The 16,649-nt window shown below is 44.2% G+C and overlaps 1 protein-coding gene across 1 annotated transcript in view; it reads right to left on the bottom strand.

Annotated features, from left to right (window-relative positions):
• Window positions 1–16,649, bottom strand: part of cpne5b (copine Vb) — a 185,869-nt gene that overhangs the window by 70,669 nt on the left and 98,551 nt on the right. The window contains exon 7 of the mRNA XM_072665400.1: window positions 14,442–14,505. Coding sequence (XP_072521501.1) covers window positions 14,442–14,505 — 64 coding nt within the window. The remainder of the gene's footprint in view (window positions 1–14,441; window positions 14,506–16,649) is intronic.

Genomic DNA, 16,649 nt, shown 5'->3' with positions numbered 1-16,649 from the left:
ACCACCTCCGACTGTGGTTTAAGTGATCAGCTTACAATGTGTGCTCGGGCAGCATGGCACTGTACGCCGTTCACACCTGTACTTTATGCTGGCCACTGATGATCGGCCCACGCATGTAAAGGTGCACGTATTTGTCACTGTACTATGTACAGCGAAATGTGTCCTCCGCATTAAACCCATCTGTGGTAATGAACTAGGGGCAGTGAGTATACACACCCAGAGCAGTGGGCAGCCAACTCCAGCGCCCGGGGAGCAGAGAGGGTAAAGGGCCAACAGTGGCAGCTTGCCGAGCCCGGGAATCGAACCCACAACCCTGTTATCAATAACATATGGTATGCAGCAGTGGCCAAGCACCCCTGGTCAATATACCTGCTACTCTGAATTGTTAAGTAAGTAAAAAATGACCTGATTTCTAAAAGTCATGAAATTAAAGACGACACATTTTCATGTTTGCAATGAAAAGGGCCCAAAGCACAAGTTCGGGCACCCTGCATGGTCAGTACTTAGTAACACCTGCTTTGCCAAGTATCAAAATAACAGTAGAACAGTGCACCAGCCCTCCATTAGCTGCTGAATCTTCGTAAATGTCTATGGCAGGAAAAACGTCTCAATTTGCCTTTTTAAAAGATCTTCAAGCAGCTCTCTATAAAAGCTTGCTTGGTCTTCCAGACCTCAACTTGACTGCCACCGTTCCTGTTAACTGCCATTTCCGAATTACACAAGAAAATGGCTGCTGATTGCTGGGACAAGGTTTGAGGAGTCTTGTGAGGAATTTTTTTGAAAGCTTTGAAATTTGCATCACCGAGCCTTTCCTAACGATTCCCAACTTTCCTAACTTTCCTAACTAATAAAATGTATTTTATTGTATAAAGTGTTTATTTTTAGAGTCTTTATTATTACATGAATGGCTGCAACTGTAACAACTGCAATTTTCCTCCTGGGATCAATAAAGTATTTCTGATTCTGATTCCTGTAAAAAAGCTGTAGCACAAAAAAGCTCTTCAAAAATAAATTGTATATACTTAATACATATTGAGACTTATATATACTTATATATATAGGTATTTAGATATAAATAATACAGAAAGAACATACTGTTTTATCAATGCAGTCAAATGTATACACACATCGAATACACTGGACATACCCTATGTGTCTACATGTTTGTGGACACCCCTTCTAATGAATGCAATCAGCTACTGGTCAATAAATTCAATCAAATCCTCACAGCAATGCACCTTCAAATTCAACAGAGACAGTCACTCCAACAAAAGTCGGAGAAACTCTTTTTGAATACCCCTGTAGATATAGATATGCAGCAGGTGTCCCAATACTTTTGTCCTTGTCCTCATGCCCTGACTCTGTATAGAACCAATCCTGTATGTGTGTGTCTGTGTACTGGTGTCTGTATGTTATATAGGGTGAGGCGATATGGCACCTGCAATCTTCAAGGACATTCCCTTTAAAAGAGGTGTGCAATCAAAGGAAGAGCGGAGCAAACGCAGCAAAAGCCATCAAGCTAATTCCTGCCGAACAGTGTTGAGGCCAAAATTGATCGCTGGTCAAATTGCTTGTGGCAGTCAGAGAAATCCCATTTCCACCCCCCCACCGTTCGGCTGTGCCGTCTTGCTTTCTGTTTAAGTTTTAGGCTCTTAGTCCTGGAAAGACACGGTCTACAACACTCAGCACGTCGGACACTTCTCCACTCTCTAACCTTCCACGAAAGCCTTCATCTCGCTGTGTTACCAAAGCGCTCCAAGTGCTCACGGTTCTCCTAGAGCCGAATCGTGTCCCTACAGACTTGCTGCCCTCCAACTTACAATCACACACCACAGTTTACTCAGCAGGCGACTGTCAGAGTCCGCTGCGCCGATGACATTGTTCAATTGAAAACGCCTCTCTGAAATCTATTGTTCTCATGAGCATTATCGTCCTCCCTGACAGTCAGTTTCCACATCCGTGGGCAAAGACAGCTACTGGGTGCGAAAAAATCATCGGGAGACTCATTTTTTTGTTTGTGCAGCAAAGGAAATTTGAAACTTTCTGGAACTGAGACGTTTGGAAAGAATCATACAGTAAAGGGCCTGTATCATTTTTCCCCCTCTGAGGCCGAATTATGACATCTGCATGGGTTTACGTACCAGAAAGAGCCGTAGTTCCTTTTCACATGACCGTTTTCCAGCCTCTCTTTACTTCTATAAACTGAACTGGCAATATATAATAAACCAACCTATAAACCTAAACCTAAATCTAGAAGGTTGGAAGTTGGAAACCATCAAAGGTCATCAAGTCCTGAGCTCAACCCTGAATCATAAATATGTGGGCTTGGCTTAAAAGGCAGGTCCAGGCCGGAAAACCAACACATTTAACTAAATTCTAACAATTTCGCCAAGAGGAGTCTTCAAATATCCAACCAGAATTCTTCCAGAAGCTTGTTAATGGAACTTTTTTATGGTTGAACTTTTCTGCCAAAACCCTACCACCAGCAATACTCCCGACACTAGGAGCGTAAGGACGTAACACGTTTCCTCTGATACATGCGAAGCCACCTGTCACCTCTTTTTGAACCTTGCCAGGCTGGAGGAAAGTGCCAGGTCCCCAGCTAACACCAGCTAGCTAACACCAGCTAGCAAACACCAGCTAACAGACGCCTAAGAGTGAAGAAGAGAGGACGCTTAATTGTGCTCTCCCTGTCTCCGGCCGATGATGGCAAACAAGCGACCCCGGGCCATAGAGCATGGGGCATTAGACCACTGAGCCACTCAGAGCCCATTAAGCCCATATCAGCTTAAATTTGGGAGAAGGATCATGCCCTGACCTCCTCCCCTCGGCCCTCTGACTTTATATACCCGGCCTTACGTGCCAACCACAGGAAAGCAGACCCAAAAACATTTAAGTCCACCCCTGCGCTCCATCTCAGGGCATTGTTCGCACTAGCAAAGAGAGATTTAGGCTGTTTTTACACTTGAACTTTACACAAGTCCACACCCAGGACTGATTCTGAGCTCGTTTGGGGAAGGGGCTCATTATCCCTGGTTTTATTGATTTTCCTAATTTTCCTTGGATTAAAAAACTCAAGCATTTTCCAGCCTCTCTTTACTTCTATAAACTGAACTGGCAATATATATATAATAAACCTAAATCTAGAAGATTGGAACTTGGACCCCATCAAAGGTGGCTGTGGAATAAGTCCTGAGGTCAACCCTGAATCATAAATATGTGGGCTGGGCTTAAAAGGCAGGTCCAGGCCGGGAAACCAACACATTTAACTAAATTCTAACAATTTTTACACAAAAAGCCGTTTACACAAGTCCACACCCTGGACTGATTCTGAGCTTGTATGGGGGAGGGGCTCATTATCCCTGGTTTGCCGTTTATTGATTTTCCTTATTTTCCTTTTTAAAAACTCAAGCAGTGAAGAACAGAGCTTTCTGGAGTCATGGGACACCGACAGACAAGGACGAGCCGTTCTCATAGGAGAAGAAGTCACAAAATGAACATCCACAAAAATCACACAACCCCGCTCGCAGCACCAGAACCAGCAATTTCAGGAGGGCCAGAGATCAGTGCTCTGGACCACTCCCGGCCTCTAAACAGCTTTTACACTTGGCCAAACTTACCAAACTCTCAGAGCAAGTGCTCCTGGGTCTAAAAAAAAACACCTTCTTCTATTTTGCACTAAATTCATGTCATACCCCGTGCTGGTCAGGAGTGGTTCAAGCAGCTTGACCAGCAATTTTTCAGCAGGGAAGTGAATAAAACGATGAACAGCTAAAGTTTGAGACCTGAGCTTTTAAATGTTGTTTTCTTTCCTGTTCTTGAGGTTTTTTTCCTCATCTGTGCTTCAGGGTGCACTAGTTAAATGGGTTCCGCTACCAAGTTCGGCCCACTTTCTAAGGTTTTCTACAGTAAGTGGTCTCAAGGGAAAGCCCTGCTAAATTATGCAGTCGACTTGACAGACAAAATAAATAAGCAAGTGTTTTGCATTTGCTGAAGCTAAGAAACATCAGCGCCAGTCATATTCCGTCATGTTATCTCCGGATTCCTTCCCTTCGCAGTCATTAAGGAGGCATGTTTTCTCGCAGCGCTCAGCTAAGGCGTTTTCAGAGTGTTAAAGGAAATCATCCAGCAGCTCGCGAGATTGCAGCATGTGGTCTACATCATGTCCTCTTAGTGCAGTGGAGATTACAGGGACAGGAGCTGGCATGTCTGAGCTAACAGCTTTGGAATAATGGCTCTGTTATCTCGGCCACACTTAGTCAACATAGTGCTGTTGTTGGGATAAAGGCTTGGAGAGTACAAAGGGTGTGTTCCAAGTTTATTTTCATTTTTCTTTTTATAAATGATGTGACTGTGTGCCTGTATTAGTGTTCAGACATATTCACATATAGGTCCCAATGAGAGGTGCTTGAGTCCTTGCAAGTGCACTTTTGGTTGTACAGTAATTGTGTTTATATGGTCACATCAGAACCCTAATCCTAACACATTAACCCCTTCAAACTGCCTGTGGACCGCTGGCGGGCCCCTGAGTGAGTCGACATGGGGTGCCAGTGCTGTGGTTTTAAATTGTTGGATGTAACATGACGTGTCCGGTGTGAGCCCTGAACTCCTGTCCGGTCTTTTCTCAAGCAGAACATCATTTTAGGAAATATCATGAAATCACAATTTACAAAAATCTGCAGAGGACTTTTATTGTGAAACGATACAGGAAACAGATTCAGGAAGTGAAGCAAAGACTTCCTGGATAAATATACGTAGCGGAAACACTGCCAACTCAAAATCCACCATGGACTACCTCAAGAGGTGTAAGCTGAAGGTTTTGCCAGGGCCCACACAGTCCCCTGATCTAAATATCATTAAGGGCCCTATTTTAGGGCCCCATTGTGCACCATGCAGCTAGATTGTGGGCGTGTCAGTGTGTCTTTGCTATCGTAACAATGGTCATGTATTAAACCCCAATCAGTGTGTCTCTCGCCGTTACCCTTTAAGATCCAGGTGCGGTTTGACTTTGGCGGATTGATATTTCAGTGGTGTAAAGTGTGTGTGTGGGGGGGGGGTGTACAAGCGTCGGGCTGCACGTGCCTGTGTTGACAATTCACTGCCAAGAAGGATACGCCAGGAACTGACCTGAACACACCTCATTTCCAGACCACCGCGTCCATCAGTGTAGATATATTCACAAGCAGCGCAGCTATTTCAACACATCTTGTAAGATAGGGCCTTAAAAATTTGTCACCTCTTTTTGAACATTGTCAGGCTGGAGGAAAGTGCCAGGTCCCCAGCTAACACCAGCTAGCTAACACCAGCTAACAGACACCTAAGACTGAAGGAGAGAGGACGCTCAATTGTGCTCTCTCTGTTTCCGGCCGTCGATGGCAAACAAGCGACCCCCGGGCCATAGAGCATGGGGCATTAGACCACTGAGCCACTCAGAGCCCATGAAGCCCATATCAGCTTAAATTTGGGAGAAGGATCATGCTCTGACCTCCTCCCCTCGGCCCTCTGACTGTTTATATACCCCGCCTTACGTGCTCCATCTCAGGGCATTGTTCGCACTAGCAAAGGGACATTTAGGCTGTTTTTACACTTGGACTTGTCCTGAACTTTACACAAGGCCCTATGTTTGTAGATGAACCTCAAAAAAGCAGGGCATGCAAGATGGACGAAGAATCTCAAAGAATTGTGAAAATGGGGTAAATCCCCAAACAAGAACCGATAGACTAGCATTTACAAGCTGTGCCAAGCTCGCCAAAGAGGGTGCTATTAAGTACTGACTATGCAGGACGCCCCAAAGCATTGCTATTAAAGAACGTTTTTGCTGGAACGTCTCTGAGCCAAATATGTCGGAGCAAGCCTGTGCGAGATTAGATTTCAGAATCGATACTGGGAGAGAAGAAATTGGATTGGTGCATCCCCACTGTTTATTAGCGAATATGGACAGGCCTCACAGCAAGGGTAAGTTGTTTATCAACGCCGCCACCACGAGTTATTCTGGCACTGCGTGCTGGCAGATTTTTTTTCAGTCCCGAAGCGCCTTGTCCCCTCCTCTAATAAACCTAGCCGTGCTTGTTATGACACCTCCAGCCTCTGCTTGGGGCAGGCCAGAAACACTAGCATGGAGGGAGAACCCGCGCCATCCCCTTTACCGTCCTGTAAAAAAAAGTCCCGCAGTCAACAGCTCCTGCAGTTAACAGCAAAAGGGACCTTCTGGCAGCTGCCAGAGGAGCTCGAGTATTACAGTTTAAGAGCAGCTTCAGAGCAATCATATCAGGCTTCTAGGCATAATCGCGGGCAAGCAGCCAGCTGAAGGCACATAAATGCCAGCCAAGGGCACTAACAGCCAAGTGAGAGGGGGTAGGTTACATAGTGAGCACACATGGATTGAAACGTGGCCAAACCGCGACCGGCCAACTGGTGTAGTTCACGCTCCTTAGTGCTCTGAGGGCTTATTAAAAATAAAAAACACATGATAATTTAATGCAGCTCATGTCTTGTAAAGGCGACAGAAGCTTGACATTACGACTCAGCCTCCAGTAGGCAAATGTGGGCAGATATGGGCAGATATGCCCCCCCCTCCGCTGCAACACACCCAGATCAGGGTAAATGCCATGTTTTCCTGCTAGATATGAGTTGCTATGAATCATGGCGTGGGCTCTGGGGCAGGAATCCGACGCGGGCTCGAGTCTGCTGAATACAAATAGAAGCGTACCAAACAGACTCGGGAAATATCAGGGGGAGGCGTGCTGGAATTTTGATAAGGGCAGGTACAGTTAACCTCACGGCAGAGGTGTGCTCCTGGTCCTGGGCCTCAACCACACCACCCTGCATGTAGTAGTGAGTTCTCTCAGTTCACCTCTGGTTCACAATATAAAGGATTCTAAAGGATTCTAACTGATTATAGAAGCACTCTGTAGTTTTCTAATAAAATAACTATTATTAATATAATATATAATTTATTAATTCTAATAATTCTAATAAAATAGATACAATAATAATAAAAAAATAAATACATTCTCACATATATGTGGTTCATACTCAGTAAACATGACCTTTCCGGTTTCTTGGCCAGTGGTGGCTCAGCGGTTAGAGCGCCGGGATATCGATAACAGGGTTGTGGGTTCGATTCCCGGGCTCGGCAAGCTGCCACTGTTGGTCCCTTGATCAAGGCCCTTTACCCTCTCTGCTCCCCGGGCGCTGGAGTTGGCTGCCCACCGCTCTGGGTGTGTGTGAGTGTGTGTTCACTACCAGATGGGTTAAATGTGGAGGACACATTTCGCTAATAATTCTAATAAAATAGAGTGTGTGTACAGTGACAAATACATTGCTACACTATGTGTCCAAATGTTTGTGGACACCCCTTCTAATGACTGACACTGGTGCCCAAATGCGCACACACAGCTTGTCTAGTCCCTGCAGAAGTATTGTCAATAGTGATAGCCTATTGGCATCATGCCACCTAATGCCAGGCGTGGGCTAGAGAGGGGTATAAAGCCCTCATCAAGCCACAGCATTGAGCTGTGGAGCAGTGCAACTGCCGTGTTCTCTGAAACAATGAGATGGTGCTCCATGCAACACTTTTAGGGTGAGCTGGGATCTTGGGGATAAAGATGGGTGGTGATCATCCAACATCCTGACCTCACTCTTGTTAACGCTCTTGTCGCCGAATGCAATCAAATCCTCATGGCAAAATCTAGTAGGAATCAAGTAGGAAGCCTTCCCTGGACAGTAGAGACAGTTACTCCAGCTCTTGATTTCAGAATTTACAATAAATAAGCAGGTGTCCCAATACTTTTGTCCATTACGTGTATGTTCTAGGCTGTTCTAGGGGATAATTCTTCCATGTAGCTACTCATGTGGATTATCCTACAGAAGAATCATGCCTTCTTCTACCAATCTCAGGCCGTATACCCTGAGCGATATCTAATGAGGCTTGAGAAAAATGATGTGATGATAGCAGCGCATTAGCCGGGCTGACTGATTGTGCGCACTTCATTCTTAATCAGGCTCACACCAGGCCTCTCTCTTGGGGAGGGGAGGCAATACAACAGCCGATACGAGAGGTTATCAGCAGCTGCGGTTAAGCTTTAGGATCTTCCACATGCTCGCCCGCTAGGCAGATACCGATTGAGGCCACGTAGCTGGGAAAGATCTAGCCGCATGAAATCAATGCTATCAGTGTTATCAGCTCTGCCTTTATTGAACACGGAAGCCCCCTAAAGCCTCGCTGTGTGAAGGGCCACAGATAATCATACATCTCTCCGTGCTGTTCACACCGACGGAGGATGAACCTTGCCCTCAGAAACAGCATTTGGTTCAAATTCAGCACTTTAAAAGCCCGGTTGAAGGTCTCTGAGCAGCTGGTTTTCAGAACCACGGGCTACAGGTGTTCGTGCTGTCTTTATGAGGAGGGGATACACAGGGGAAATAAATAAAATGCTTCGTGGTGGAGAATGTGTCGGCGCATGGCGAATGCAGGTGCGGGTGCAGTTACAGTGAAGATTAATTATAACTATATGAGACACTGACCACCCACACAACTTCTGTGATCAACACAGGGGCTGTACTGTGTTATGAATAGAATAAAAATGCATCAATCTGAAGGTGGCAATTCAAGTGCAGCGATTCTGGAATGTTAAATATTCATTGTGATTCAAATGAATAGTAGTCAGTTATTATTAAATACCTGTTTAAGTTTAATAATGTGAAATTAGCTGCTTTCAAATGTATGAGGTAATACTTTAAATATATAACACATATGACAATTGACTAAACCTACAAAAACATTTGTACCAGCTTATTTTAACAACAGCCAAACAATATATGGACAAAAGTATTGGGACACCCACTAATTCATTGTTTCTTCTGAAGTCAAGGGTATTAAAAAGGAGCTTTTCCGGCTTCTGTTGGAGTGACTGTCTTTCTACTAGATTTCGGAGGAGGAGCATTGCTGTGAGGATTTAAGGTCAGGATATTGGATGATGATCACCACCCCATCTCATCATCCCCAACTAACTCCCCAACTCATCTCAAAAGCACTGGATGGAGCTCCACCACCATCCATCATTCCAGAGAACACAGCTCTTCCACTGCTCCACAGCTCCTCAATGCTGGGGGGCTTTATACCCCTCTAGTCCATGCCTGGCATTAGGCAGCATGGTGCTAATAGGTTCATGTTTACCTGTCCTATTCTATTGGCAGTATGTCTCTACAGGGACTAGACAAGCTTAACAGGTGCAACTAAAAGTAGATGAACACAATATTTAAAATCTATTGAAAAATATTTTGGATTTTTAAAAATGTAAAATTGTAGAAACAAAAAAAACAAAACAACCCCCTAATATTATTAATAATGATAATTAAATGAATAATAAAATAATTTTAAATACATAAAATATTATAATAATTAAACAAATAATTTAATACACATTTGGAATTGAACATATTTTTTTCATAATTAAAAAAAGTTTTTATTTAATCTTTTCATGGTATTTTTTTATTTTTAAATTATAATTTTTGAAGAGTTCACAAAATAAAAAAAATGAAATGTCTTTCATTTCTATTTCACTGTGTAGTAATACATGACAAATCTGTGTAACAATACAGTGCATTTTTTAATTATTAACATTTAATAATGCATTTAATAATTAATAACTCTATATCTGTTGGCTCAGGTAGCAGATTTGGACGGTCAGCGGTCATTCTCCTCCAAGCATGGTGAGCTGTCCAATCACATTGTGTTAGCGGCAGTTCAGAAGTTCAGACGCAGTAGTGCTTCACATGCCCTAAAGGAAGCACATGCTAGCTTTCACCCTCTCAGTGTGGATGGCATCCAGAGTCCTGGCTTGTAGGTAAGTATTGGCAGTGGGGAGAGAAATGGGTAAAACTGTTTAAGGAAACTGTTTAAAATCTTAAGAAATGGTGGAGAAATCTTTGGTGGAGAGATTTTACAATGAACTGATTTGTTTCCTGAAGAGCTGTAATAGAACCGAGGTATCCACGCGCAGAACACATCTGAGAACTAAACATCTGAGCCGATGGCCTACAAGAGGAGGCTCCTTCTCTCTGGATGAATTCATGCTACTAAAATCCAGTTGCTTTCACTGTTGCCCCTAGGCAAGCATCGTTCCCCCTGCTCCCCTGCTCCCCAAAGAAACACACACACAAGACGAGAGGAGTCTTTGCTGTGTTCTGATGGCATAACAAAAACAGGCCGCATTTTCCCAACACTCTCTCACTGCGTCTCACACATGGCCAAGGCTGAATATCTCTCATGGTGCTTCTTTGATCCTCAGTAAGAGCAAAAGCTCCATGCTCTGAGCTACCCGAGCGATATTCAAATCTAAATGTGCGAAACACACACACACATATTCTCATGCAAAAACACACTCGCGGACACCCACTCACATGGAATGTACACATATTTGCATAGCCTTAGTGATTCTGAATATGCCTCGCCCCACACTGATGAATGGCAGAGTTCACTGAAATGTGGGCAGCGTCTCCACCATCTTCACAAAGTCTAATCCTCAGGGGCAGATCCGTTCACATGATTCGGACAACTGGAGTAGTGGACATAGTGTTAAATATTTAATGGGCTGCACAGAGCAGGGCTGTTCCAGGGCGGTTGTAGTCTTGGTCCTGGTGATCCACCAGCATGCAGAGTTTAGCTCCAACCCTAATCACACAGCTGATCCACATAATGAAGGCCTTCATGGGCAACTGCCCAGCTGACATGTCCATGTGGGGCCTGTATGGGTCCAGCCCAACTGGGAACCAGAATGTTTTGTCATTGGCTTTCATGTTGGCCCCACATATGGATGCACAAGAAGGTCAGTGATGGGACCAGAAGGGGTTAAACATGGGCCCCATATGAGGCCTAGATGGGACCAACACGAGATTAAGGTGAGCTGTTACAATGGGGCCCAGTTGGGAAGCCTAACTGAGTCTCACTTTTCCCTGAGAACTGTGTGAACGCAGGTTTTGGTAATGCTAGTCGGGGTAGCTTTGGCTTGGTTATTAGCTTTCACTCTTTAAACTGTGGTCAAGTGACTAGAGAATCGGCTCTTTCTGACCAAACTGAAAATCCACCTAGAGTGCCAATCACATTTCAGATGTCTACCAAAATATCTAGTCATAGCCTTCAGGGCCTACCAGACTGGTCCAGGTGTTTGCTCAAAGACTGGTTAAAGAACCACTGCTTTTCTAGTCGTTGCTCATCCAGGCATTGCTCCAAAGCAACCAACCTTTCAGCACCTTCAGTTTTGAAAGTGTAGTCCCAGGATAGACTTCACTCAGCCACAGCTCCCATTCTATTCACACGGTTTTAGGTTCTTACTGGTGGGCCAGCTTGACCTACAGAGGATCAATAGGGAGCTGGGTGTTCCTTTCCAGAATCCATCTCACACTGGGGTCCATTGAGGAGCATAAGAGGTTAAAAATAAAGCTGGAAGAAGAAGGCTGAATAGCCAGAGAATCATTCAATTCAGGTCTCTGGGTCGCTATAGACGAATCAGGAGAGGATCCTGTAGATAACAAGAATGACTCCTGAGCCAGAATGAAAGCTTTTTGTGAGTAAAATATGGGCAGCTCAGAAAAAAACAAGTACAAATGAGTTCTGGTATTGATCCAGAGAGCAGGGAAGCAATAGAAATCCTTTTGATATTGTAATGAAGGTGCTTCTGTGAAATGGTGTCCAGTAGCTGTCCGTATCAGTGAGCAGCTCAAAGAGAGATGAAGGCCTAAGTCAGGGCAAAGCAGGATCTTCACTGGGAATACCCTGCACTCCACTCTGCTAAACGTTATAAAATAAGAGACGGCTGGGATCTGGCTTTCGTTTGTTTTATTTATTGAATTTTGTAAGTTTTGTAAATTGTAAATTGTAAATTTTATAAGTTGTTAGCGCTCCACTTCCCAATTTATATTAGTACAATTAAAAAAACTCATCATTGTCAAGCAAAAACCCTGTATCTTCAACATGGCAGCTTTACAACTTTCAATGGAAATGGAAACTTGTCAATGTAAAAATATTTATTTAATAAGTCATTTTGGAGCATTTCTATTGGTCCAGCGTTTGACACAATGTAAAGAACATCTGCCAGATTCACCTTCATATGCCAAAATGAAAAACTGCTAAGGTTCTGAGAAGATCTAGTCCCTGTAGAGAAGTATTACCCATAGAATATGACTCTCTGACGCAGATAAACATGAACCTGTTGGCACCATGCTGCCTAATGCCAGGCATGGGCTAATAGAGGGGTATGAAGCCCCCCAGCATTGAACTGTGGAGCTGTGGAACTGCACTGTTTTCTGGAATGCTGGATGGTGGTGCTAAGTTGATGGATGGTGGTGCGATGAGTTGGGGAGTTGGGGATGAGGTCCCAATACTTTTGTCCACATAGTGTATTTATTTGATTTGGTTTTGTATTTGACTTTAATGTGATTAAGTTCATTAGTAAATGAATCAATTCAATTAGTGAGTTATTCTTAAGCTAAATTTAATGTGATTTAATTAGATCCTAATCTAATCGACTTTCATTCGCTATTGAATTCCTTAATGATTGCAATGGCTTTCATTTGGGAATTAAATCAGAATCATTGAAACTCTCGCATTTGGGAATGTCTGTAATGTCTGATAAACCAAAATGATCCACCCTAATTGCTACTTCTACAACATTTCCCATCAATGTCTGGAAGGGAAATCATTCACTGGGTTCTAACACACCCTCAGGTACCATCAATGGAGATCGTGCTTGAGGCCATGCATTTCGCAAGGCTATAAATACTCAAGCATGGTTATATTATGCTTCTATAGTGACCATAACCAGCTTAATGAAGGGGCTACGTGCCAAGGCTGAGAAGCGACCAGCAAAGAGCTTTGGACGTGGAAGCCAAGGGTATCAAGGTCAACAATGGGGATGATCAAACTTTTCATCAAGCTCTTAAGCAACGATCCTCCGCCATCTTTGATTCCGAGTAATAACAAAGGAGGTTTAGTGGTTGAAACGGTTCTGTTATATCTGTTGTCCCCTGGATACGGAATATCTAAACTACAACAGTTTTGCAGTAAATGTTGGTAGTGAAGAAGAAAACTAGTGCAGCAGTTAGAATCAAATTTAGGGTTCTACGTTCAAAGCCATAAGGAATAGTGGCCCTATCATACACCGTGCGATGCTAATTGCTATCTTACACCCTGCCAACAGTATATTTTCACTCCTATTTCTGCCTGCGGTGTTTAAACAACAACACTGTGTGTGAATATATCTAGGCTGATGGGCGTGGTGGTCTCGAAATGAGGTGTGTTCAGGTCAATTTCTGGTATTGCTGCTATCTTGACAACGGAAAACACGGCAGACGTTCGTTGCTATCTTGGCAGTGGATTGTCAACACAGCCGCGTGCACCCCGACGCTCGTATACCCCCCCCCCCCCCCCACACACACACACACACACACTCACGCTTTACCCCACTGAAATAGCAATCCGCCAAGGTCAGACAGACCGCGCCTGGCTCTTAAAGGGATGGCGAGTGTCGCCCTGATTGGTTTATCAATCCAAAACAAAACACGCCCATGATTCATAAAGAGACTCAGTATATGACTTTTGAGCCTTTTGAGGCGCTCAAGGTGTACTTTTCTCATCGTTAAGATAGACAAGACACACCGACACGCCCCCTAAATCAAGCTGCGCTGTGCACGGGTGGCGGCTCGCCTAGGTTCACTTCCTTCCTTCATGTATCTGCATATTAATACATCTATCCTGTCTTCTGAATGGATGTAGTGTGTGCATTCTAATCAATATTCCTTTCACACCCAAGGGTTAATTCTCTCTACACTAATGCTTCGCACCACTGGCTTCCAGGCACCAGGAGTGTATTCCCCATCTGCAGAACAGAGCTGTATACTCTAATGAGTTTGACAACCACTGGAGGTGTGATTAATCATAAAACATGGAAAGAGAAATGCACTGACAGTGTAATAGATACAATATGCAAATAACTGAAAAGGCTACATGATATTCATAACCCTACATACAGAATATGTCCAAATGTTTGTGGACACCCCTTCTAATGAATTCACCCAGCTACTTTAAGTTGCACCCATTGTTGATACAGACATGCACGTGCACCCACACATAGCTTGTCTAGTCTCTGTAGAGATGAAGCTCCATCCAATACTTGGGGTTGGTGATCTTTTAACATCTTGACCTTACTAACACTCTTGGTGCTGAATGCAATCAAATCCTCACAGCAATGCACCTCTAGTGGAAAAATCTAGTAGAAAGCCTTATTCCCTGGACAGTGGAGAGAGTTACTCCACAATAAAAGCAGGGTAAACTCTTTTTAATGGGCTTAATTTCAGGAGAAACAGTGAAGGAGCAGGTGTCCCAAAACTTTTGTCCATACAGTGTTCGTCAAACATGCATTTGAGCACACTGTCACACTCACCCTGCAGTTTCCGAGCTCCTCCGCAGACAGGATGATGGTGCCACACTTCTTCCCAGGGATACCCCTGCAACCGACAGCAAGTGTTAGCTCACGCTGCACAGTGACAATTAAACAGATGTAACACAAGACAGCATGGCTGGGCCTCCAGCTGGGACAGACGTCCACAACAAAGGTCCGTAAGTGCACTGGTCTTCCTTAAGTATGATCTCAGGTCAGGTCGGTATACCACTATATTAGACTATTACACTTAATACATTTGTTATATGTATGATTTTAAATCCCTGCCCTAAAAAGGTAGAAACCCTGGTAGACCTGGATAATACATTCAGTTGTCTCAGACAGTCAGGCCTGCATAGATACATCGCTTTTGTTTCATAGGACCCCATAAACAGACCCCATAGTGGACTGCCCATATCCACAAGTGTGAAGAAATTCTTCTCAATTCTTAAAGCTGTTCTTCTCAAGAGAATTATCCTCCCATGAGAGAAGGGTGGGCAGTCAGTTTCCATTAGCAAAGACAACCACTGAGTGTGAGCAATCACCAGGAGACTGGCTTGTCTGTTTGTGCGTCCTGTTACCAGCAAGACCACGCAGCAGAAAAAGTGACAAATGGCCAGACGTTTGCGCTAAGGCTCTAAACCCACAAAGCAGTGAATACCAACTGATGTGTAAACACAGCTATATGCAAAATCTGCATTTACAACCCTGTTACATGACATCATACAGGAAAACAATTAAATACAATTAAAAAATGTGCCATGACCTTTTGACCCTCCCACATTATGTCATAATGTCATTTTGGGAGACGGCCCACGCCCGGAACTCCTCCCACTCAGCCACGTATAAACCCTCAGTCTCACTCCATCACCACCATTAGTCTCCATCATCAGGCTCCTCCTCTTTTTCAGCTTTTCTCGTGTCTAGCTGTTAGGGGGGCTTCGGGATGCTTTACGCAAGCATGTAGAAGAAGCACCGAACTTTAGCCCAAAAGCCCTCTGTGACCACTGCCACACAAAAACCTTGTATCTGTATTTTCCACTTTTTGATATAGTTTGAATCTGACAGTTTTTCTATGTGTGTCAAAATTTTAAGAACCAGTGGAACCAGTAGAACTCGAATTTCACTTCTAATAATATCTATTAGGCAGTTGCTATTCCATCAATAATCCATAATTTATGAGACACATTTTCATGAATTCTTTAATAAATGATGGGACTAATTTCCCAGAGCGAAGATGCTGTGGTCATTAAACAGCAGAATAGTGAAGTGGGTGGGGTTTGGACTGGCAGAACTGAAAGGGGAGAGTGAAGATAACCAGAATGACCTTTTCACTGTTAAGCTCCACTGCTGGAAAGACATTATTTCATGTCTGTCTCCTCCTACACTTTGCAACGTTAGAGGAAATGGCCGTAAATATGAATTTGCACTATAAAATCTATGTTCACAGATTTCAGCATCTGCCCCATTACTGCCATTACTAGAAAGCTGCACGTTTGCTGGTTGGGCTGATGTTTCTGAAGAGCGAGAAAAGCACTGAAACTGCTGTCTGTGGTACTCAACGGTTCAATGCCAATGCAGGAGAAAGACATCGAGGGGAAAAATCACTAGAGCTGTCCTTTACCATGATGATGTATCAGGCAGAAGGCCCGAGAGGCTTTATCTTTTTTTTAATGCCATTGATCTCCCGTTTCCCCCCGAGCTCCGAAGACATTGTACTACTAACCATTAGGCATGTACACAGGCTTATGAATGGCCATTCAGAGCACCGTAATCTCCTCCCTTCAGCGCTCAGTGTGTCAGTAAGACGATAGCGAGTGACTGGAGGCGGCGAGGTGGCGAGGCGGCGAGGCTAAAGGCTACGAAGCACGCAGTTGAGCTCATAATATACTGAACACTCCGCGGCCCGCCTCTCTCAGCGCAGGCTGCCCCCCCAGAGTCAACAAATTGCGTCCGTCCCTACTCCAGTTGCATAACAATTTCATTAGCATCCGTTTCCTCCATATGGCGTAGATGCCCGCTGGGGGCCTGAGGCGCTATCCGAGACAGATGCAGGCTATCTGTGTGGCAACACTTTGCTCGTGCGGCGCCGCAGCTTCGACCCAAATCTGTTTTTTGCTGGAGAAAACCTTAATGGCCCCACATGGTGAATGTCTGCAAACAACCTGCTCGCAGTCATTAGCTCCAGCTCCATGCAGCACTTGCTCCTGA

This window comes from Salminus brasiliensis, chromosome 21 (genome assembly GCF_030463535.1).
Source record: "Salminus brasiliensis chromosome 21, fSalBra1.hap2, whole genome shotgun sequence".
NCBI classification, from domain to species: domain Eukaryota; kingdom Metazoa; phylum Chordata; class Actinopteri; order Characiformes; family Bryconidae; genus Salminus; species Salminus brasiliensis.
This window is presented reverse-complemented; position numbering and strand designations above follow the sequence as displayed.